A 24,041-nucleotide genomic window follows, 5' to 3' on the forward strand; every position below is an offset into this window, starting at 1 on the left:
AGAATATGGAATGATAGAATAGTGACTGATAGAATATGGAATGATAGAATAGTGAATGATAGAATAGTGAATGATAGAATAGTGAATGATAAAATAGGGAATGATAGAATATGGAATGATAGAATAGTGAATGATAGAATAGTGAATGATAGAATAGTGAATGATAGAATAGTGAATGATAGAATAGGGAATGATAGAATAGGGAATGATAGAATAGGGAATGATAGAATAGTGACTGATAGAATAGTGAATGATAGAATAGTGACTGATAGAATAGGGAATGATAGAATAGTGAATGATAGAATAGGGAATGATAGAATATGGAATGATAGAATATGGAATGATAGAATAGTGACTGATAGAATATGGAATGATAGAATATGGAATGATAGAATAGTGACTGATAGAATATGGAATGATAGAATAGTGACTGATAGAATATGGAATGATAGAATAGTGAATGATAGAATAGTGACTGATAGAATATGGAATGATAGAATATGGAATGATAGAATAGTGACTGATAGAATATGGAATGATAGAACATGGAATGATAGAATAGTGACTGATAGAATATGGAATGATAGAATATGGAATGATAGAATAGTGACTGATAGAATATGGAATGATAGAATAGTGACTGATAGAATATGGAATGATAGAATAGTGAATGATAGAATAGTGACTGATAGAATATGGAATGATAGAATATGGAATGATAGAATAGTGACTGATAGAATATGGAATGATAGAATAATGCTAGAATGACTGATAGAATATGGAATGATAGAATAGTGACTGATAGAATATGGCCTGATAGAATAGTGAATGATAGAATAGTGACTGATAGAATATGGAATGATAGAACATGGAATGCTAGAATAGTGACTGATAGAATATGGAATGATAGAATATGGAATGATAGAATAGTGACTGATAGAATATGGAATGATAGAATAGTGAATGATAGAATAGTGAATGATAGAATAGTGAATGATAAAATAGGGAATGATAGAATAGGGAATGATAGAATATGGAATGATAGAATAGTGAATGATAGAATAGTGAATGATAGAATAGTGAATGATAGAATAGTGAATGATAGAATAGTGAATGATAGAATAGGGAATGATAGAATAGTGAATGATAGAATAGTGAATGATTGAATAGTGAATGATAGAATAGTGAATGATTGAATAGTGAATGATAGAATAGTGAATGATTGAATAGTGAATGATAGAATAGTGACTGATAGAATAGTGACTGATAGAATAGTGACTGATAGAATAGTGAATGATTGAATAGTGAATGATAGAATAGTGACTGATAGAATAGTGAATGATAGAATAGTGAATGATTGAATAGTGAATGATAGAATAGTGAATGATTGAATAGTGAATGATAGAATAGTGAATGATTGAATAGTGAATGATTGAATAGTGACTGATAGAATAGTGAATGATTGAATAGTGAATGATAGAATAGTGAATGATTGAATAGTGAATGATAGAATAGTGACTGATAGAATAGTGAATGATAGAATAGTGACTGATAGAATAGTGAATGATAGAATAGTGACTGATAGAATAGTGAATGAAGGAAGCACTTCCTCGGTTACGTATTTCATATGACAGGCTAAACCGGTTATAAAGACGATTAGTGTTTTTCATTTGAAGAATTCTCTGTTTTCACACGCGATTGTGCAATGACTGGGCTTATAAGGACACATTTTTCACTAGGCTTTTGTTCGGCTACGGACTGGCCAACCCTGTTCCAGGGGTCCTAGGACTACAGGCTATGCTTAGAGTTATTTTGCCACTTTAGTTGTGATACAAACCTTATTAAAACATACAGGCCTTATTTGAGTATATGTTAAGACCAGATTAAATTGAGAACAGTCTGATGGGTGACAATATTATCACTTGCATTTCTTTGTGACATATACTAAATAATATATGTAAAATTAGTTTGATTTAGAACAGGCCTTTTTTATGCACCTGTCAGAACAGGGGCAGGAGGAAAAATACAGGCCATGAATAGCGATTCGAGGATGCTTTTCCCCCGGGTTCATGTTCATGCCAGCAAGGTAGGTTGTAAAACGAAGCAATGTGCTTAATGTTAGGAAAGTTGACAAGTAAATATAGTAGGCCTAGCCTATGAAAAGCTGATGGGATCCTCCTCTTTTTAATAGAGGCCATCAAAACTCTGTTTTCTCACACAGTTGCAAAGCCTAGAGAAATGTTGTGCAAAATTGGCTTATAGGAACACGTATTTCGCTTATTTCATTCCATGCATCAACCAGCTATGAGGAGCTGGCTCTCGCTGGCTCTCGCTGGCTCTCGCTGGCTCTCGCTGGCTCTCGCTGGCTCTCGCTGGCTCTCGCTGGCCAACAGGTGACCCTATTCTGCTCAAACTCTGAATGCCGGGGCTCTCAGGAGGTGTTTGGTTTGATTTTCCATTGCATTTGCATTGATTTCAGAGGGACCATAGAGTGCCAGGCCATTAGTGACTGGCAGTCCGCAAGTTTGGTATGACCATCAGCGTGACCTGTATATATTAAGGGGTCAGAGCCCTATGGGGCCTGTATATATTAAGGGGTCAGAGCCCTGTGGGGCCTGTATATATTAAGGGGTCAGGGCCCTGTGGGGCCTGTACATATTAAGGGGTCAGAGCCCTATGGGGCCTGTACATATTAAGGGGTCAGAGCCCTATGGGGCCTGTATATATATTAAGGGGTCAGAGCCCTATGGGGCCTGTATATATTAAGGGGTCAGAGCCCTGTGGGGCCTGTATATATTAAGGGGTCAGGGCCCTGTGGGGCCTGTACATATTAAGGGGTCAGAGCCCTATGGGGCCTGTACATATTAAGGGGTCAGAGCCCTGTTGACCCTGTATATATTAAGGGGTCAGAGCCCTGTTGACCCTGTATATATTAAGGGGTCAGAGCCCTATGGGGCCTGTATATATTAAGGGGTCAGAGCCCTGTGGGGCCTGTATATATTAAGGGGTCAGAGCCCTATGGGGCCTGTATATATTTAGGGGTCAGAGCCCTATGGGGCCTGTACATATTAAGGGGTCAGAGCCCTATGGGGCCTGTATATATTAAGGGGTCAGAGCCCTGTGGGGCCTGTACATATTAAGGGGTCAGAGCCCTATGGGGCCTGTATATATATTAAGGGGTCAGAGCCCTATGGGGCCTGTATATATTAAGGGGTCAGAGCCCTATGGGGCCTGTATATATTAAGGGGTCAGAGCCCTATGGGGCCTGTATATATTAAGGGGTCAGAGCCCTATGGGGCCTGTATATATTAAGGGGTCAGAGCCCTGTGGGGCCTGTATATATTAAGGGGTCAGAGCCCTATGGGGCCTGTATATATTAAGGGGTCAGAGCCCTGTGGGGCCTGTATATATTAAGGGGTCAGAGCCCTATGGGGCCTGTATATATATTAAGGGGTCAGAGCCCTATGGGGCCTGTATATATTAAGGGGTCAGAGCCCTAGGGGGCCTGTATCTATTAAGGGGTCAGAGTCCTGTGGACCCTGTATATATTAAAGGGTCAGAGCCCTAGGGGGCCTGTATATATTAAGGGGTCAGAGCCCTGTGGACCCTGTATATATTAAAGGGTCAGAGCCCTATGGGGCCTGTATATATTTAGGGGTCAGAGCCCTATGGGGCCTGTATATATTAAGGGGTCAGAGCCCTATGGGGCCTGTATATATTAAGGGGTCAGAGCCCTATGGGGCCTGTATATATTAAGGGGTCAGAGCCCTATGGGGCCTGTATATATTACGGGGTCAGAGCCCTATGGGGCCTGTATATATTAAGGGGTCAGAGCCCTATGGGGCCTGTATATATTAAGGGGTCAGAGCCCTGTGGACCCTGTATATATTAAGGGGTCAGAGCCCTGTGGACCCTGTATATATTAAGGGGTCAGAGCCCTATGGGGCCTGTATATATTAAGGGGTCAGAGCCCTGTGGACCCTGTATATATTAAGGGGTCAGAGCCCTGTGGACCCTGTATATATTAAGGGGTCAGAGCCCTGTGGACCCTGTATATATTAAGATATAAAAGAAGTGCACTACAGATGTCATAGGGTGCCCTTACGAACAAAAGCCAGTACATCTGAACCTGAGGGGATGATATTCCACAGAGAGAGAGAAGTGGCCCTGGGGACGACACTAGAAGGGTATTAAAAGAGCCTTAGATTGAGCTAACTTACCGTTCGGTCCTCCAAGTACATCGTTTTTGACAGGAAGTCTATTCCGATTGTGGCCTGAAATGAGAAAAAACAATTAGAGACACGTGGATCAACATTATTCTAAAAAAATGAAGAAAAGCTGAAGATTTGGAGCGGAATCAATTTAACAACATTCAAATATTAGCCTACAGTTGCTCTCAATAGAAATTATACTAAATATAATTAATTCATAAAGGAACCTACAGTAAAGACACTAAGGCAATATAATGCATTCATAAGGATACCTACAGTAAAGACACGAAGACACTAAGGCAATATAATGCATTCATAAGGATACCTACAGTAAAGACACGAAGACACTAAGGCAATATAATGCATTCATAAGGATACCTACAGTAAAGACACGAAGACACTAAGGCAATATAATGCATTCATAAGGATACCTACAGTAAAGACACGAAGACACTAAGGCAATATAATGCATTCATAAGGATACCTACAGTAAAGACACGAAGACACTAAGGCAATATAATGCATTCATAAGGATACCTACAGTAAAGACACGAAGACACTAAGGCAATATAATGCATTCATAAGGATACCTACAGTAAAGACACGAAGACACTAAGGCAATATAATGCATTCATAAGGATACCTACAGTAAAGACACGAAGACACTAAGGCAATATAATGCATTCATAAGGATACCTACAGTAAAGACACGAAGACACTAAGGCAATATAATGCATTCATAAGGATACCTACAGTAAAGACACGAAGACACTAAGGCAATATAATGCATTCATAAGGATACCTACAGTAAAGACACTAAGGCAATATAATGCATTCATAAGGATACCTACAGTAAAGACACTAAGGCAATATAATGCATTCATAGGCAATATAATGCATTCATAAGGATACCTACAGTAAAGACACGAAGACACTAAGGCAATATAATGCATTCATAAGGATACCTACAGTAAAGACACGAAGACACTAAGGCAATATAATGCATTCATAAGGATACCTACAGTAAAGACACGAAGACACTAAGGCAATATAATGCATTCATAAGGATACCTACAGTAAAGAACGACACTAAGGCAATATAATGCATTCATAAGGATACCTACAGTAAAGACACGAAGACACTAAGGCAATATAATGCATTCATAAGGATACCTACAGTAAAGACACGAAGACACTAAGGCAATATAATGCATTCATAAGGATACCTACAGTAAAGACACGAAGACACTAAGGCAATATAATGCATTCATAAGGATACCTACAGTAAAGACACGAAGACACTAAGGCAATATAATGCATTCATAAGGATACCTACAGTAAAGACACGAAGACACTAAGGCAATATAATGCATTCATAAGGATACCTACAGTAAAGACACGAAGACACTAAGGCAATATAATGCATTCATAAGGATACCTACAGTAAAGACACGAAGACACTAAGGCAATATAATGCATTCATAAGGATACCTACAGTAAAGACACGAAGACACTAAGGCAATATAATGCATTCATAAGGATACCTACAGTAAAGACACGAAGACACTAAGGCAATATAATGCATTCATAAGGATACCTACAGTAAAGACACGAAGACACTAAGGCAATATAATGCATTCATAAGGATACCTACAGTAAAGACACGAAGACACTAAGGCAATATAATGCATTCATAAGGATACCTACAGTAAAGACACTAAGACACTAAGGCAATATAATGCATTCATAAGGATACCTACAGTAAAGACACGAAGACACTAAGGCAATATAATGCATTCATAAGGATACCTACAGTAAAGACACGAAGACACTAAGGCAATATAATGCATTCATAAGGATACCTACAGTAAAGACACTAAGGCAATATAATGCATTCATAAGGATACCTACAGTAAAGACACTAAGGCAATATAATGCATTCATAAGGATACCTACAGTAAAGACACTAAGGTAATATAATGCATTCATAAGGATACCTACAGTAAAGACACTAAGGCAATATAATGCATTCATAAGGATACCTAAGGACAATATAATGCATTCATAAGGATACCTACAGTAAAGACACGAAGACACTAAGGCAATATAATGCATTCATAAGGATACCTACAGTAAAGACACTAAGGCAATATAATGCATTCATAAGGATACCTACAGTAAAGACACTAAGGCAATATAATGCATTCATAAGGATACCTACAGTAAAGACACTAAGGCAATATAATGCATTCATAAGGATACCTACAGTAAAGACACTAAGGCAATATAATGCATTCATAAGGATACCTACAGTAAAGACACTAAGGTAATATAATGCATTCATAAGGATACCTACAGTAAAGACACTAAGGTAATATAATGCATTCATAAGGATACCTACAGTAAAGACACGAAGACACTAAGGCAATATAATGCATTCATAAGGATACCTACAGTAAAGACACGAAGACACTAAGGCAATATAATGCATTCATAAGGATACCTACAGTAAAGACACGAAGACACTAAGGCAATATAATGCATTCATAAGGATATGCATTCATAAGGATACCTACAGTAAAGACAAGACACTAAGGCAATATAATGCATTCATAAGGATACCTACAGTAAAGACACGAAGACACTAAGGCAATATAATGCATTCATAAGGATACCTACAGTAAAGACACGAAGACACTAAGGCAATATAATGCATTCATAAGGATACCTACAGTAAAGACACGAAGACACTAAGGCAATATAATGCATTCATAAGGATACCTACAGTAAAGACACGAAGACACTAAGGCAATATAATGCATTCATAAGGATACCTACAGTAAAGACACTAAGGCAATATAATGCATTCATAAGGATACCTACAGTAAAGACACGAAGACACTAAGGCAATATAATGCATTCATAAGGATACCTACAGTAAAGACACACTAAGGCAATATAATGCATTCATAAGGATACCTACAGTAAAGACACGAAGACACTAAGGCAATATAATGCATTCATAAGGATACCTACAGTAAAGACACGAAGACACTAAGGCAATATATATTCATAAGGATACCTACAGTAAAGACACTAAGGCAATATAATGCATTCATAAGGATACCTACAGTAAAGACACGAAGACACTAAGGCAATATAATGCATTCATAAGGATACCTACAGTAAAGACACGAAGACACTAAGGCAATATAATGCATTCATAAGGATACCTACAGTAAAGAGACACTAAGGCAATATAATGCATTCATAAGGATACCTACAGTAAAGACACTAAGGCAATATAATGCATTCATAAGGATACCTACAGTAAAGACAATAAGACACTAATATAATGCATTCATAAGGATACCTACAGTAAAGACACTAAGGCAATATAATGCATTCATAAGGATACCTACAGTAAAGACACGAAGACACTAAGGTAATATAATGCATTCATAAGGATACCTACAGTAAAGACACGAAGGGCAATATAATGCATTCATAAGGATACCTACAGTAAAGACACTAAGGTAATATAATGCATTCATAAGGATACCTACAGTAAAGACACTAAGGTAATATAATGCATTCATAAGGATACCTACAGTAAAGACACTAAGGTAATATAATGCATTCATAAGGATACCTACAGTAAAGACACTAAGGTAATATAATGCATTCATAAGGATACCTACAGTAAAGGTCTCTCTCACTGTAAGTCTTTCATGTGTTAATTACTGTATATTTAAGAAGACATTTAGATGAAAACCAAATCTCCTTAATACCATGGCAACACCTTCCATCTATGTGCTGGTTGTTGGTCACTGGCCGTTACCCACAGAACACTACATACCAGGAGGTATTATCTGATTGGCCGTCTGCCCACAGAACACTACTTACCAGGAGGTATTATCTGATTGGCCGTCAGCCCACAGAACACTACATACCAGGAGGTATTATCTGATTGGCCGTCCGCCCACAGAACACTACATACCAGGAGGTATTATCTGATTGGCCGTCCTCCCACAGAACACTACATACCAGGAGGTATTATCTGATTGGCCGTCCTCCCACAGGACACTACATACCAGGAGGTATTATCTGATTGGCCGTTCGCCCACAGAACACTACATACCAGGAGGTATTATCTGATTGGCCGTCCTCCCACAGGACACTACATACCAGGAGGTATTATCTGATTGGCCGTCCTCCCACAGGACACTACATACCAGGAGGTATTATCTGATTGGCCGTCCTCCCACAGAACACTACATACCAGGAGGTATTATCTGATTGGCCGTCTGCCCACAGAACACTACATACCAGGAGGTATTATCTGATTGGCCGTCCTCCCACAGAACACTACATACCAGGAGGTATTATCTGATTGGCCGTCCTCCCACAGGACACTACATACCAGGAGGTATTATCTGATTGGCCGTCCTCCCACAGGACACTACATACCAGGAGGTATTATCTGATTGGCCGTCCTCCCACAGAACACTACATACCAGGAGGTATTATCTGATTGGCCGTCCTCCCACAGAACACTACATACCAGGAGGTATTATCTGATTGGCCGTCTGCCCACAGAACACTACATACCAGGAGGTATTATCTGATTGGCCGTCCTCCCACAGAACACTACATACCAGGAGGTATTATCTTATTGGCCGTCCTCCCACAGAACACTACATACCAGGAGGTATTATCTGATTGGCCGTCCTCCCACAGGACACTACATACCAGGAGGTATTATCTGATTGGCCGTCCGCCCACAGAACACTACATACCAGGAGGTATTATCTGATTGGCCGTCCGCCCACAGAACACTACATACCAGGAGGTATTATCTGATTGGCCGTCCTCCCACAGAACACTACATACCAGGAGGTATTATCTGATTGGCCGTCCTCCCACAGAACACTACTGTCCCTGATGCAGTGGAAATCTTTTTATTTTTATATAAATGAAGTATGCTTGAATAGTAGGGCTTAGTGTCTTAACCCCTACTAGGTACATGAATAGTAGGGATATGGGAACACGGCCACTATCTCTCTCTTCAACCAAGGCACAGATTTTTTTTTTTTTTTTTTTTTTACAGGTGTTTAAACATTTCAAATTGTCGGGGTTGTGATTAGGCCGCTTGCTTCTTAAATGTTTTACACTGGCCCTGAGATCTCAGAACATGAGAGACTTTTACAGATTGCAGGCATACTGTGCATACAGAATGGGATGCTTTGAGAGTCAAGTGGCTGATGTTCAATAGATTGGGACTCATTGACTCCTTGGCTTTATTAATTGTCATAGTGGCTGTAACCTCTGTGGTGTGTAATGAGAAGCAACCAGACGCTGCTGGTCTGTGGTGTGTAATGAGGAGCAACCAGACGCTGCTGGTCTGTGGTGTGTAATGAGGAGCAACCAGACGCTGCTGGTCTGTGGTGTGTAATGAGGAGCAACCAGACGCTGCTGGTCTGTGGTGTGTAATGAGGAGCAACCAGACGCTGCTGGTCTGTGGTGTGTAATGAGGAGCAACCAGACGCTGCTGGTCTGTGGTGTGTAATGAGGAGCAACCAGACGCTGCTGGTCTGTGGTGTGTAATGAGTAGCAACCAGACGCTGCTGGTCTGTGGTGTGTAATGAGGAGCAACCAGACGCTGCTGGTCTGTGGTGTGTAATGAGGAGCAACCAGACGCTGCTGGTCTGTGGTGTTTAATGAGGAGCAACCAGACGCTTCTGGTCTGTGGTGTGTAATGAGGAGCAACCAGACACTGCTGGTCTGTGGTGTGTAATGAGGAGCAACCAGACGCCGCTGGTCTGTGGTGTTTAATGAGGAGCAACCAGACGCTGCACTTCACACATTTATGAAAGTGCTTACTTCAGTTACTAATAAGCACCCATTAAGAAAATGACTGTAAAAACGGTTAAATCCCCGTGGATTGATTTGAAAAATGTTATAGTTGAGAAGGATGAGGCTGAAGGAGCAGCAAATATGTCTGGCAGCCCAACCGATTGTCAAATGTACTGCGAACTGAGAAATCATGTGACTAAACGGAATGAAAAAATAAGAAACTATACTATGAAACAAAGATAAATGACCTAAAGAACAATAGTAAAACGATTTGGAGCACCTTAAATGACATTTTGGGCAAAAAGGCAAACTCAGCTCCATCATTCGTTGAATCAGATGGGCTTTTTTTTTGCATTGGCAAGATTAGAAAACTTAGGCATAATATGCCATCTAACGCTGACACTACACATCCAAGCATATCTGACCAAATTATGAAAGACAAGCGTTGTAATTTTGAATTCGGTAAAGAGAGTGATGAAGAGGTGAAACAATGATTGTTGTCTATCAACAATGACAAGACACCGGGGTCTGACTTGGATGGAAAACTACTGAAGAAAGTAGTGGACGATATTGCCACTCCTATTTGCCATTTCTTTAAGTCTACTAGAAAGCCCTAAGCCCTGGAGGAAAGCAAAATTAGTGGTGGAAAATGTACCCAATGGTAATACTTGAGTAAAAGTAAAGATACCTTAATAGAAAACTACTCAAGTAAAAGTGAAAGTCAACCAATAAAATACTACTTGAGTAAAAGTCTAAAAGTAAAAATAATTTCAAATTCATTTTATGAAGCAAACAAGACGGCACCATTTTCTTGTTTTCAAAATGTACGGATAGCCAGGGCCACACTCCAACACTCGGACATCATTTACAAATTAAGCGTTTGAATTTAGTGAGTCCTCCAGATCAGAGGCAGTAGGGATGACCAGGGATGTTCTCTGTTTAGTGAGTCCTCCAGATCAGAGGCAGTAGGGATGACCAGGGATGTTCTCTGTTTAGTGAGTCCTCCAGATCAGAGGCAGTAGGGATGACCAGGGATGTTCTCTGTTTAGTGAGTCCTCCAGATCAGAGGCAGTAGGGATGGACCAGGGATGTTCTCTGTTTAGTGAGTCCTCCAGATCAGAGGCAGTAGGGATGACCAGGGATGTTCTCTGTTTAGTGAGTCCTCCAGATCAGAGGCAGTAGGGATGACCAGGGATGTTCTCTGTTTAGTGAGTCCTCCAGATCAGAGGCAGTAGGGATGACCAGGGATGTTCTCTGTTTAGTGAGTCCTCCAGATCAGAGGCAGTAGGGATGGACCAGGGATGTTCTCTGTTTAGTGAGTCCTCCAGATCAGAGGCAGTAGGGATGACCAGGGATGTTCTCTGTTTAGTGAGTCCTCCAGATCAGAGGCAGTAGGGATGACCAGGGATGTTCTCTGTTTAGTGAGTCCTCCAGATCAGAGGCAGTAGGGATGACCAGGGATGTTCTCTGTTTAGTGAGTCCTCCAGATCAGAGGCAGTAGGGATGACCAGGGATGTTCTCTGTTTAGTGAGTCCTCCAGATCAGAGGCAGTAGGGATGACCAGGGATGTTCTCTGTTTAGTGAGTCCTCCAGATCAGAGGCAGTAGGGATGACCAGGGATGTTCTCTGTTTAGTGAGTCCTCCAGATCAGAGGCAGTAGGGATGACCAGGGATGTTCTCTGTTTAGTGAGTCCTCCAGATCAGAGGCAGTAGGGATGACCAGGGATGTTCTCTGTTTAGTGAGTCCTCCAGATCAGAGGCAGTAGGGATGACCAGGGATGTTCTCTGTTTAGTGAGTCCTCCAGATCAGAGGCAGTAGGGATGACCAGGGATGTTCTCTGTTTAGTGAGTCCTCCAGATCAGAGGCAGTAGGGATGGACCAGGGATGTTCTCTGTTTAGTGAGTCCTCCAGATCAGAGGCAGTAGGGATGACCAGGGATGATCTCTGTTTAGTGAGTCCTCCAGATCAGAGGCAGTAGGTATGGACCAGGGATGTTCTCTGTTTAGTGAGTCCTCCAGATCAGAGGCAGTAGGGATGACCAGGGATGATCTCTGTTTAGTGAGTCCTCCAGATCAGAGGCAGTAGGGATGGACCAGGGATGTTCTCTGTTCAGTGAGTCCTCCAGATCAGAGGCAGTAGGGATGACCAGGGATGATCTCTGTTTAGTGAGTGTGTGAATTACACCATTGTCCTGTCCTGCTAAGCATTCAGAATGTAACGAGTACTTTTGGGTGTCAGGGAAAATGTATGAAGTAAAAAGTACATTATTTTCTTTAGGAATGTAGTGAAGTAAAAGTAAAAGTTGTCAAAAATATAAATAATAAAGTCAAGTACAGATACCCCAGGTACTTTACACCACTGGCAAAACGCCTTCCGCTACCTAAGAAAAGAAAAAACATCTTCACTGGTTTAAATAGCCAATCAGCCTGTTACCAACTCTTAGTAAACTTTTGGAAAAAAAAACATGTTTGACAAGATACAACACTATTTTACAGTAAACAAATTGAAAACAGACTTTCAGCACGCTTATAGGGAAAGGGATGACCCGGGATGTTCTCTTGATAAGTGCGTGAACTCGACCATTTTCCTGTGGGAAGGACATTCAACAGGCACAGCTCATACACAAATGACTGATGATTGGCTGAGAGAATTTGATGATATCCTTGTCTCACATGAAATAATGTTCAGTCTTTTGGCCAGGTGCTGTAGTCAGTCAGATATCTACTGTAATGTACTGAGGCCAGTACAGTAGATATCTGACTGAACCCAGTACAGTAGATATCTGACTGAACCCAGTACAGTACAGCAGATATCTGACTGAACCCAGTACAGTAGATATCTAACTGAACCCAGTACAGCAGATATCTGACTGAACCCAGTACAGTACAGCATATATCTGACTGAACCCAGTACAGTACAGCAGATATCTGACTGAACCCAGTACAGCAGATATATGACTGAACCCAGTACAGCAGATATATGACTGAACCCAGTACAGCAGATATATGACTGAACCCAGTACAGTACAGCAGATATCTGACTGAACCCAGTACAGCAGATATCTGACTGAACCCAGTACAGTACAGCAGATATATGACTGAACCCAGTACAGCACAGTAAATATCTGACTGAACCCAGTACAGCAGATATATGACTGAACCCAGTACAGCAGATATCTGACTGAACCCAGTACAGCAGATATATGACTGAACCCAGTTCAGTCCAGTAGATATCTAACTGAACCCAATACAGTAGATATCTGACTGAACCCAGTACTCTAGATATCTGACTGAACCCAGTACAGTAGATATATGACTGAACCCAATACAGTAGATATCTGACTGAACCCAGTACTCTAGATATCTGACTGAACCCAGTACTCTAGATATCTGACTGAACCCAGTACAGTAGATATATGACTGAAGCCAGTACAGTAGATATCTGACTGAACCCAGTACAGCAGATATCTGACTGAACCCAGTTCAGTACAGTAGATATCTGACTGAGCCCAGTACAGCAGATATCTGACTGAACCCAGTGTAGTAAATATCTGACTGAACCCTGTACAGTAAATCTGACTCAATCCAGTATAGTAGATATCGGACTGAACCGAGAACAGTACATTATAATAAATATCTGACTGAACTCAGTACAGTAGAAATCTGACTGAACCCAGTACAGTAGATATGACTGAACCCAGTACAGTACAGCAGATATCTGACTGAACCCAGTACAGTACAGCAGATATCTGACTGAACCCAGTACAGTACATATCTGACTGAACCCAGTACAGTACAGCAGATATCTGACTGAACCCAGTACAGTAGATATATGACTGAACCCAGTACAGTACAGCAGATATCTGACTGAACCCAGTACAGTACAGCAGATATCTGACTGAACCCAGTACAGCAGATATATGACTGAACCCAGTACAGCAGATATATGACTGAACCCAGTACAGCAGATATATGACTGAACCCAGTACAGTACAGCAGATATCTGACTGAACCCAGTACAGCAGATATCTGACTGAACCCAGTACAGTACAGCAGATATCTGACTGAACCCAGTACAGCAGATATATGACTGAACCCAGTACAGCACAGTAAATATCTGACTGAACCCAGTACAGCAGATATATGACTGAACCCAGTACAGCAGATATCTGACTGAGCCCAGTACAGTACACCAGATATCTGACTGAACCCAGTACAGTACATATCTGACTGAACCCAGTACAGCAGATATCTGACTGAACACAGTACAGTAGATATCTGACTGAACACAGTACAGTACATATCTGACTGAGCCCAGTACAGTAGATATCTGACTGAACACAGTACTTTAGATATCTGACTGAACACAGTACAGTAGATATCTGACTGAACCCAGTACAGCAGATATCTGACTGAACCCAGTACAGTAGATATCTGACTGAACCCAGTACAGCAGATATCTGACTGAACCCAGTACAGTAGATATCTGACTGAACACAGTACAGTAGATATCTGACTGAACCCAGTACAGCAGATATCTGACTGAACCCAGTACAGTAGATATCTGACTGAACCCAGTACAGTAGATATCTGACTGAACACAGTACAGTAGATATCTGACTGAACCCAGTACAGCAGATATCTGAGTGAACCCAGTACAGTAGATATCTGACTGAACCCAGCACAGTATATTAGAAATCTGACTGAACCCAGTACAGTAGATTTCTGAATAAACCCAGTACAGTAGATATCTGACTGAACACAGTACAGTAGATATCTGACTGAACCCAGTACAGCAGATATCTGAGTGAACCCAGTACAGTAGATATCTGACTGAACCCAGCACAGTATATTAGAAATCTGACTGAACCCAGTACAGTACAGTTGATATCTGACTGAACACAGTACAGTAGATATCTAACTGAACCCAGTGCAGTATAGTAAATATCTGACTGAACCCAGTACAGTAAATCTGACTGAATCCAGTACAGTAGATATCGGACTGAACCGAGAACAGTACATTATAATAAATATCTGACTGAACCCAGTACAGTACAGTAGATATCTGACTGAACCCAGTACAGTAGAAATATGACTGAACCCAGTACAGTAGATATGACTGAACCCAGTACAGTACAGCAGATATCTGACTGAACCCAGTACAGTACAGCAGATATCTGACTGAACCCAGTACAGTACATATCTGACTGAACCCAGTACAGCAGATATCTGACTGAACCCAGTACAGTACAGCAGATATCTGACTGAACCCAGTACAGTAGATATATGACTGAACCCAGTACAGCAGATATCTGACTGAACCCAGTACAGTACAGCAGATATCTGACTGAACCCAGTACAGCAGATATCTGACTGAACCCAGTACAGCAGATATCTGACTGAACCCAGTACAGTAGATATCTGACTGAACCCAGTACAGCAGATATCTGACTGAACCCAGTACAGCAGATATCTGACTGAACCCAGTACAGCAGATATCTGACTGAACCCAGTACAGTAGATATCTGACTGAACCCAGTACAGCAGATATATGTCTGAACCCAGTACAGCAGGTATCTGACTGAACCCAGTACAGTAGATATCTGACTGAACCCAGTACAGCAGATATATGACTGAACCCAGTACAGCAGATATCTGAATCAGCCCTTCTGTATTGTACGTTCTTTATTGGATGATAACTACATCTTATTGTCCATGTCAATTAATATGAATTCACATGGAAACCGTACAGAACTCTGGAAAGCTACAATACCAGCAATAGCCCATTTTCCCCAATGTGTTGTTATATCACTGAAAAATGCTATAACAAACCCTGATTATGTTATGTGTTGTAAATAGGAATGGGCTCCATTTAATTATCATTAACAATATGCCACTGGTCTTGTATTGATTCCTAATCATCCCATCAGTGTGTGTGAGCCCTGGAGCTAGGGGGAGTCTGCAGCCTATAGAGTCTTCAGCATTGGAGCCTGCAGTTCAGGAGTCTGCAGCATTGGAGCCTGCAGTTCAGGAGTCTGCAGCATTGGAGCCTGCAGCATTGGAGCCTGCAGTTCAGGAGTCTGCACCATTGGAGCCTGCAGCATTGGAGCCTGCAGTTCAGGAGTCTGCAGCATTGGAGCCAGCAGCATTGGAGCCTGCAGTTCAGGAGTCTGCAGCATTGGAGCCTGCAGCATTGGAGCCTGCCCATTCCCATTCCTCCTGACAGAGCTGGTGTAACTGAGTCAGGTTTGTGGGCCTCCTTGCTTGCACACACTTCTTCAGTTCTGCCCACAAGTGTTCTATTGGATTGAGGTCAGGGCTTTGTGATGGCCACTCCAATACCTTGACTTTGCTGTCCTTTTTTTGCCACAACTTTGGAAGTATGCTTGGGGTCATTGTCCATTTGGAAGACCCATTTGCGACCAAGCTTTAACTGATGTCTTGAGATGTTGCTTCAATATATCCACATCATTTTCCATCCTCATGATGCCATCTATTCTGTGAAGTGCACCAGTTCCTCCTGCAGCAGAGGACCCCCACAACATGATGCTGCCACCCCCGTGCTTCACGGTTGGGATGGTGTTCTTCGGCTTGCAAGCCTCCCCCTTTTCCTCCAAACATAACAATGGTCATAATGGCCAAACAGTTCAATTGTTTTTTTCATCAGACCAGAGGACATTTCTCCAAAAAGTACAATCTTTGTCCCCATGTGCAGTTGCAAACCGTAGTCTGGCTTTTTTATGGCGGTGTCACGTTCTGACCTTTATTTCCTTTGTTTTTGTATTCATTATTTAGTATGGTCAGGGCGTGAGTTGGGGTGGGCAGTCTATGTTTGATTTTCTATGATTTGGGGATTTCTATGTTTCGGCCTAGTATGGTTCTCAATCAGAGGCAGGTGTCATTAGTTGTCTCTGATTGAGAATCATACTTAGGTAGCCTGGGTTGCACTGTTTGTTTGTGGGTGATTGTCTATGTTGATGGCTTGTGTCAGCACAGCTCTCATTAGCTTCACGGTTGTTATTTTGTTGGCTGTTCTTGTATAGTGTTTCAGTGTTTTCTTTATTAAAATTAATGATGAACACATACCACATTTTGGTCTGATCCTTGCTACACCTCCTCTTCAGAGGAGGAGGAAGAAGAAAACCGTGACAGGTGGTATTGGAGCAGAGGCTTCTTCCTTGCTGAGCGGCCTTTCAGGTTTTGTCAATATAGGACTCGTTTTACTGTGGAAATAGATACTTTTGTACCCGTTTCCTCCAGCATCTTCACAAGGTCCTTTGCTGTTGTTCTGGAATTGATTTGCACTTTTCGCACCAAAGTACGTTCATCTCTAGGAGACAGAACCCGTCTCCTTCCTGAGCGGTATGATGGCAGTGTGGTCCCAAGGGGTTTATACTTGCATACTATTGGTTGTACCTTCAGGCATTTGGAAATTGCTCCAAAGGAGGTATATAATTTTTTCTGAGGACTTGGCTGATTTTCCCATGATGTCAAACAAAGAGGCACTGAGTTTGAAGGTAGACCTTGAAATACGTACATCCTCAGGTACACCTCTGACTCAAATTATGTCATTTAGCCCATTAGAAGCTTTTAAAGCCATGACATCATTTTCTGGAATTTTCCAAGCTGTTTAAAGGCACAGTCAACTAAATGTATGTAAACTTCTGACCCACTGGACTTGTGATACAGTGAATTATAAGTGAAATAATCTGTCTGTAAACAATTGTTGGGAGAATGATGTGTGTCATGTACAAAGTAGATGTCCTAACCGACTTGCCCAAACTATAGTTTGTTGACAAGAACATTGTGGAGTGTTTGAAAAACGAATTTTAATAACTCCAACCTAAGTGTATGTAAACTTCCCACTTCAACTGTATTTAAAAATAAATGCTGAGTTAAGGACTCTATCAAGCTCTTTTAATCAGGTTGAAAAACTGCTTTCCATCACGCAAGAGCAAATATATTACAAATAATCTGTGAACCAAATAGTGTCATGAAAAATAATATAATGAAAAAACAGATAAAACCCCTCCTCAAAATTAAAGAAAGCCACAGAGGTGTTTGGGAATAAAATGTCTCTAACCCAGGAACCTTGGGTTAAATATAGAATGTCGCACAGAGAGATAGAACTCTGTGCTGTAGGAACAGATTCCATCTGGCAGAATCATTCATAACCTATTTAATTATTAAAACATTCACACATCATTGTTAAAGAACGCAGGGCACAGCTTCCTGCTCTTGCATGCATGGCTCCCACTCAACCAATCACAGCTGGGTGGCCCCCACTCAACCAATCACAGCTGGGTCAGTTAAGAACAAATTCTTATTTTCAATGACGGCCTAGGAACAGTGGGTTAACTGCCTGTTCAGGGGCAGAACGACAGCTCAGTTGTCCACGTATTCTAAGTGAGAAACGTCCAGAGTAGTGATGCTAGTCGGGTGGGCGGGTGCGGGCAGGGAATCGGTTAAAAAGCATGCATTCAGTTTTACTAGCATTAAAGAGTAGTTGGAGGCCACGGAAGGAGTCTTGTATGGCATTGAAGCTCGTTTGGAGGTTTGTTAACACAGTGTCCAAAGAAGGGCCAGATGTATACAGAATGGTGTCGTCTGCGTAGAGGTGGATCAGAGAATCACCCTCAGCAAGAGTGACATCGTTGATGTATGCAGAGAAAAGAGTCAGCCCGAGAATTGAACCAGGGGTGGGCAATTCACATATCACATAAAAACTCCCAAACCCTAAAGCAGCGGTGGGCAAATCCAGTCCTCATGGGGCCTGATTGTTGTCACAGTTTTGCCCCCAGCTCCAGCTAACACACCCGACTCCAATAATCACCTAATCATGGGCTTCAGTTTAGAATGCAATGTGATTCGTCAGCTGTGTTTGCTTGGGATGGAGAAGAAGTGTGACACCAATCAGGCTACTGAACAAGTGAAATGAAGTACGCAGATATGTGAATTGTGACTAATGGGGGGGACTCCCAAATATTTCAAAGTACTCTCAGTAGACCATTTAAAAAAGCCCTTTGTTCACAGGCTGCTTGGCTAATGGCTAGGATAAAAAAGAAACACTTCTGCTAAACCAGCCTTAATTAAGGGGAGGCAATGCTTGGTTTTTAATCAAATTAAACTAAATAGGGGGAAACCAATCGTGTTTTAATGTTTCTAAATACGAGATTCACCGGCAGAAAAGGAACATCTCTCCTTCCATGGGAACAGTTTGTCATGTCTGGATAGGCTGCTCTACCTCTCTATAAACCCATGTCTGGATAGGCTGCTCTACCTCTCTATAAACCCATGTCTGGATAGACTGCTCTACCTCTCTATAAACCCATGTCTGGATAGGCTGCTCTACCTCTCTATAAACCCATATCTAGATAGACTGCTCTACCTCTCTCTATAAACCCATATCTGGATAGACTGCTCTACCTCTCTATAAACCTATGTCTGGATAGACTGCTCTACCTCTCTCTATAAACCCATGGCTGCTCTATCTCTCTCTCTATAAACCCATGTCTGGATAGGCTGCTCTACCTCTATAAACCCATGTCTGGATAGGCTGCTTTACCTCTCTATAAACCTATGTCTGGATAGACTGCTCTACCTCTCTATAAACCCATGGCTGCTCTACCTCTCTATAAACCTATATCTGGATAGGCTTCTCTATCTCTCTCTATAAACCCATGCCATGATCAACTGTGTACCTTTTAAGACTTATTTTTTTTGTGGTGCAGGAAATCGTCACTTGTCTTTAAGGTCACAACTCAAATATTGCCCCCCCCCAGTGTGCTGGTTTTTGTATAATGAAAGCTAAGAGCTACCTGTCTACTACACCTCCTAAGTGCCAGCTGAAAATATAGCCTTTAGTATGTGTACTTTACCTTATTTATACTTGGGATACTATATCCCTATATCAACAGTAAAAGCTATAAAATAAAACAAAACATCGCTGGAGGACGTCTTTAAATAGTGACAGACATAAGAACACAAGACATTTTACTGTAATTGAATACCAAGCAAATCCAGAGAACTAGTTGTCTGCCGGACAGGAAACAGTTGTTGTGTTCGCGCTGTCAGCCTCCAGCAGCAGACACGATCAATGGACCTATTGGGAGATCCCTTCCCTGATAATTCACAGACAAGCAGGGAGATAGATACAGTAGCCCAGCTTGTTATCTAATAGGTTTCTGGTCCATTCTACTTCTAATGGCTCTAGTATCCAAGATGACTTGGATAATCAACTGCCTTAGCTACAGTATCTGTCAGTATAATCACCTGCCTTAGCTACAGTATCTGTTAGAATAATCAACTGCCTTAGCTACAGTATCTGTCAGTATAATCAACTGCCTTAGCTACAGTATCTGTCAGTGTAATCAACTGCCTTAGCTACAGTATCTGTCAGGATAATCAACTGCCTTAGCTACGGTATGTGTTAATATGCTGCCTAATCTACAAAGTCACCCTTTGTTGAGAATGTGAGTAATAGAAGCTCTGAGTCATCATGACTGTCGTGTTCCTATGGCGACGGCAACAAGAGGCAGATCATCTGAATAAAGTAGTTCTCCATCAGCTCTCCCCATGGCGAACTCTCCTACAGTAGGTATACCAAATCAAATCAAATTTTATTTGTCACATACACATGGTTAGCAGATGTTAATGCGAGTGTAGCGAAATGCTTGTGCTTCTAGTTCCGACAATGCAGTAATAACCAACAAGTAATCTAACTAACAATTCCAAAACTACTGTCTTATACACAGTGTAAGGGGATAAAGAATATGTACATAAGGATATATGAATGAGTGATGGTACAGAGCAGCATAGGCAAGATACAGTAGATGGTATTGAGTACAGTATATACATATGAGATGAGTATGTAAACAAAGTGGCATAGTTAAAGTGGCTAGTGATACATGTATTACATAAGGATGCAGTCGATGATATAGAGTACAGTATATACGTATGCATATGAGATGAATAATGTAGGGTATGTAAACATTATATTAGGTAGCATTGTTTAAAGTGGCTAGTGATACATGTATTACATAAGGATGCAGTCGATGATATAGAGTACAGTATCTACGTATGCATATGAGATGAATAATGTAGGGTAAGTAACATTATATAAGGTAGCATTGTTTAAAGTGGCTAGTGATATATTTACATCATTTCCCATCAATTCCCATTATTAAAGTGGCTGGAGTTGAGTCAGTGTCAGTGTCAGTGTGTTGGCAGCAGCCACTCAATGTTAGTGGTGGCTGTTTAACAGTCTGATGGCCTTGAGATAGAAGCTGTTTTTCAGTCTCTCGGTCCCAGCTTTGATGCACCTGTACTGACCTCGCCTTCTGGATGATAGCGGGGTGAACAGGCAGTGGCTCGGGTGGTTGATGTTCTTGATGATCTTTATGGCCTTCCTGTAACATCGGGTGGTGTAGGTGGTGTAGTGTCCTGGAGGGCAGGTAGTTTGCCCCCGGTGATGCGTTGTGCAGACCTCACTACCCTCTGGAGAGCCTTACGGTTGTGGGCGGAGCAGTTGCCGTACCAGGTGGTGATACAGCCCGCCAGGATGCTCTCGATTGTGCATCTGTAGAAGTTTGTGAGTGCTTTTGGTGACAAGCCGAATTTCTTCAGCCTCCTGAGGTTGAAGAGGCACTGCTGCGCCTTCTTCACGATGCTGTCTGTGTGAGTGGACCAATTCAGTTTGTCTGTGATGTGTATGCCGAGGAACTTAAAACTTGCTACCCTCTCCACTACTGTTCCATCGATGTGGATAGGGGGGTGTTCCCTCTGCTGTATCCTGAAGTCCACAATCATCTCCTTAGTTTTGTTGACGTTGAGTGTGAGGTTATTTTCCTGACACCACACTCAGAGGGCCCTCACCTCCTCCCTGTAGGCCGTCTCGTCGTTGTTGGTAATCAAGCCTACCACTGTTGTGTCGTCCGCAAACTTGATGATTGAGTTGGAGGCGTGCGTGGCCACGCAGTCGTGGGTGAACAGGGAGTACAGGAGAGGGCTCAGAACGCACCCTTGTGGGGCCCCAGTGTTGAGGATCAGCGGGGTGGAGATGTTGTTGCCTACCCTCACCACCTGGGGGCGGCCCGTCAGGAAGTCCAGTACCCAGTTGCACAGGGCGGGGTCGAGACCCAGGTTCTCGAGCTTGATGACGAGCTTGGAGGGTACTATGGTGTTGAATGCCGAGCTGTAGTCGATGAACAGCATTCTCACATAGGTATTCCTCTTGTCCAGATGGGTTAGGGCAGTGTGCAGTGTGGTTGAGATTGCATCGTCTGTGGACCTATTTCGGCGGTAAGCAAATTGGAGTGGGTCTAGGGTGTCAGGTAGGGTGGAGGTGATATGGTCCTTGACTAGTCTCTCAAAGCACTTCATGATGACGGAAGTGAGTGCTACGGGGCGGTAGTCGTTTAGCTCAGTTACCTTAACTTTCTTGGGAACAGGAACAATGGTGGCCCTCTTGAAGCATGTGGGAACAGCAGACTGGTATAGGGATTGATTGAATATGTCCGTAAACACACCGGCCAGCTGGTCTGCGCATACTCTGAGGGCGCGGCTGGGGATGCCGTCTGGGCCTGCAGCCCTGCAAGGGTTAACACGTTTAAATGTCTTACTCACCTCGGCTGCAGTGAAGGAGAGTCCGCATGTTTTCGTTGCAGGCCGTGTCAGTGGCACTGTATTGTCCTCAAAGCGGGCAAAAAAGTTATTTAGTCTGCCTGGGAGCAAGACATCCTGGTCCGTGACTGGGCTGGATTTCTTCTTGTAGTCCGTGATTGACTGTAGACCCTGCCACATGCCTCTTGTGTCTGAGCCGTTGAATTGAGATTCTACTTTGTCTCTGTACTGACGCTTAGCTTGTTTGATAGCCTTGCGGAGGTAATAGCTGCACTGTTTGTGTTCGGTCATGTTACCAGTCACCTTGCCCTGATTAAATGCAGTGGTTCGCGCTTTCAGTTTCACGCGAATGCTGCCATCAATCCACGGTTTCTGGTTAGGGAATGTTTTAATCCTTGCTATGGGAAAGACATCTTCAACGCACGTTCTAATGAACTCGCACACCGAATCAGCGTATTCGTCAATATTGTTATCTGACGCAATACGAAACATATCCCAGTCCACGTGATGGAAGCAGTCTTGGAGTGTGGAGTCAGCTTGGTCGGACCAGCGTTGGACAGACCTCAGCGTGGGAGCCTCTTGGTTTAGTTTCTGTCTGTAGGCAGGGATCAACAAAATGGAGTCGTGGTCAGCTTTTCCGAAAGGAGGGCGGGGCAGGGCCTTATATGCGTCGCGGAAGTTAGAGTAACAATGATCCAAGGTTTTTCCACCCCTGGTTGCGCAATAGATATGCTGATAAAATTTAGGGAGTCTTGTTTTCAGATTAGCCTTGTTAAAATCCCCAGCTACAATGAATGCAGCCTCCGGATAAATGGATTCCAGTTTGCAAAGAGTCAAATAAAGTTCGTTCAGAGCCATCGATGTGTCTGCTTGGGGGGGATATATACGGCTGTGATTATAATCGAAGAGAATTCTCTTGGTAGATAATGCGGTCTACATTTGATTGTGAGGAATTCTAAATCAGGTGAACAGAAGGATTTGAGTTCCTGTATGTTTCTTTCATCACACCATGTCTCGTTAGCCATAAGGCATACGCCCCCGCCCCTCTTCTTACCAGAAAGATGTTTGTTTCTGTCGGCGCGATGCGTGGAGAAACCCGCTGGCTGCACCGCCTCCGATAGCGTCTCTCCAGAGAGCCATGTTTCTGTGAAGCAAAGAACGTTACAGTCTCTGATGTCCCTCTGGAATGCTACCCTTGCTCGGATTTCATCAACCTTGTTGTCAAGAGACTGGACATTGGCGAGAAGAATGCTAGGGAGTGGTGCACGATGTGCCCGTCTCCGGAGTCTGACCAGAAGACCGCCTCGTTTCCCTCTTTTTCAGAGTCGTTTTTTTGGGTCGCCGCATAGGATC

General features: G+C 42.3%; 1 protein-coding gene across 1 annotated transcript in view; it reads right to left on the minus strand.

Annotated features, from left to right (window-relative positions):
* The window catches only part of LOC112240813 (ras-related protein Rab-6B), a 207,670-nt gene that overhangs the window by 64,727 nt on the left and 118,902 nt on the right, over window positions 1-24,041 (minus strand). Inside the window, exon 3 of the mRNA XM_042322856.1 lies at window positions 4,221-4,274. Within this exon, the coding sequence (XP_042178790.1) occupies window positions 4,221-4,274 (54 nt within the window). The remainder of the gene's footprint in view (window positions 1-4,220; window positions 4,275-24,041) is intronic.

The sequence above is a fragment of the Oncorhynchus tshawytscha genome, linkage group LG06 (genome assembly GCF_018296145.1).
Source record: "Oncorhynchus tshawytscha isolate Ot180627B linkage group LG06, Otsh_v2.0, whole genome shotgun sequence".
In the NCBI taxonomy this organism is placed as follows: Eukaryota; Metazoa; Chordata; class Actinopteri; order Salmoniformes; family Salmonidae; genus Oncorhynchus; species Oncorhynchus tshawytscha.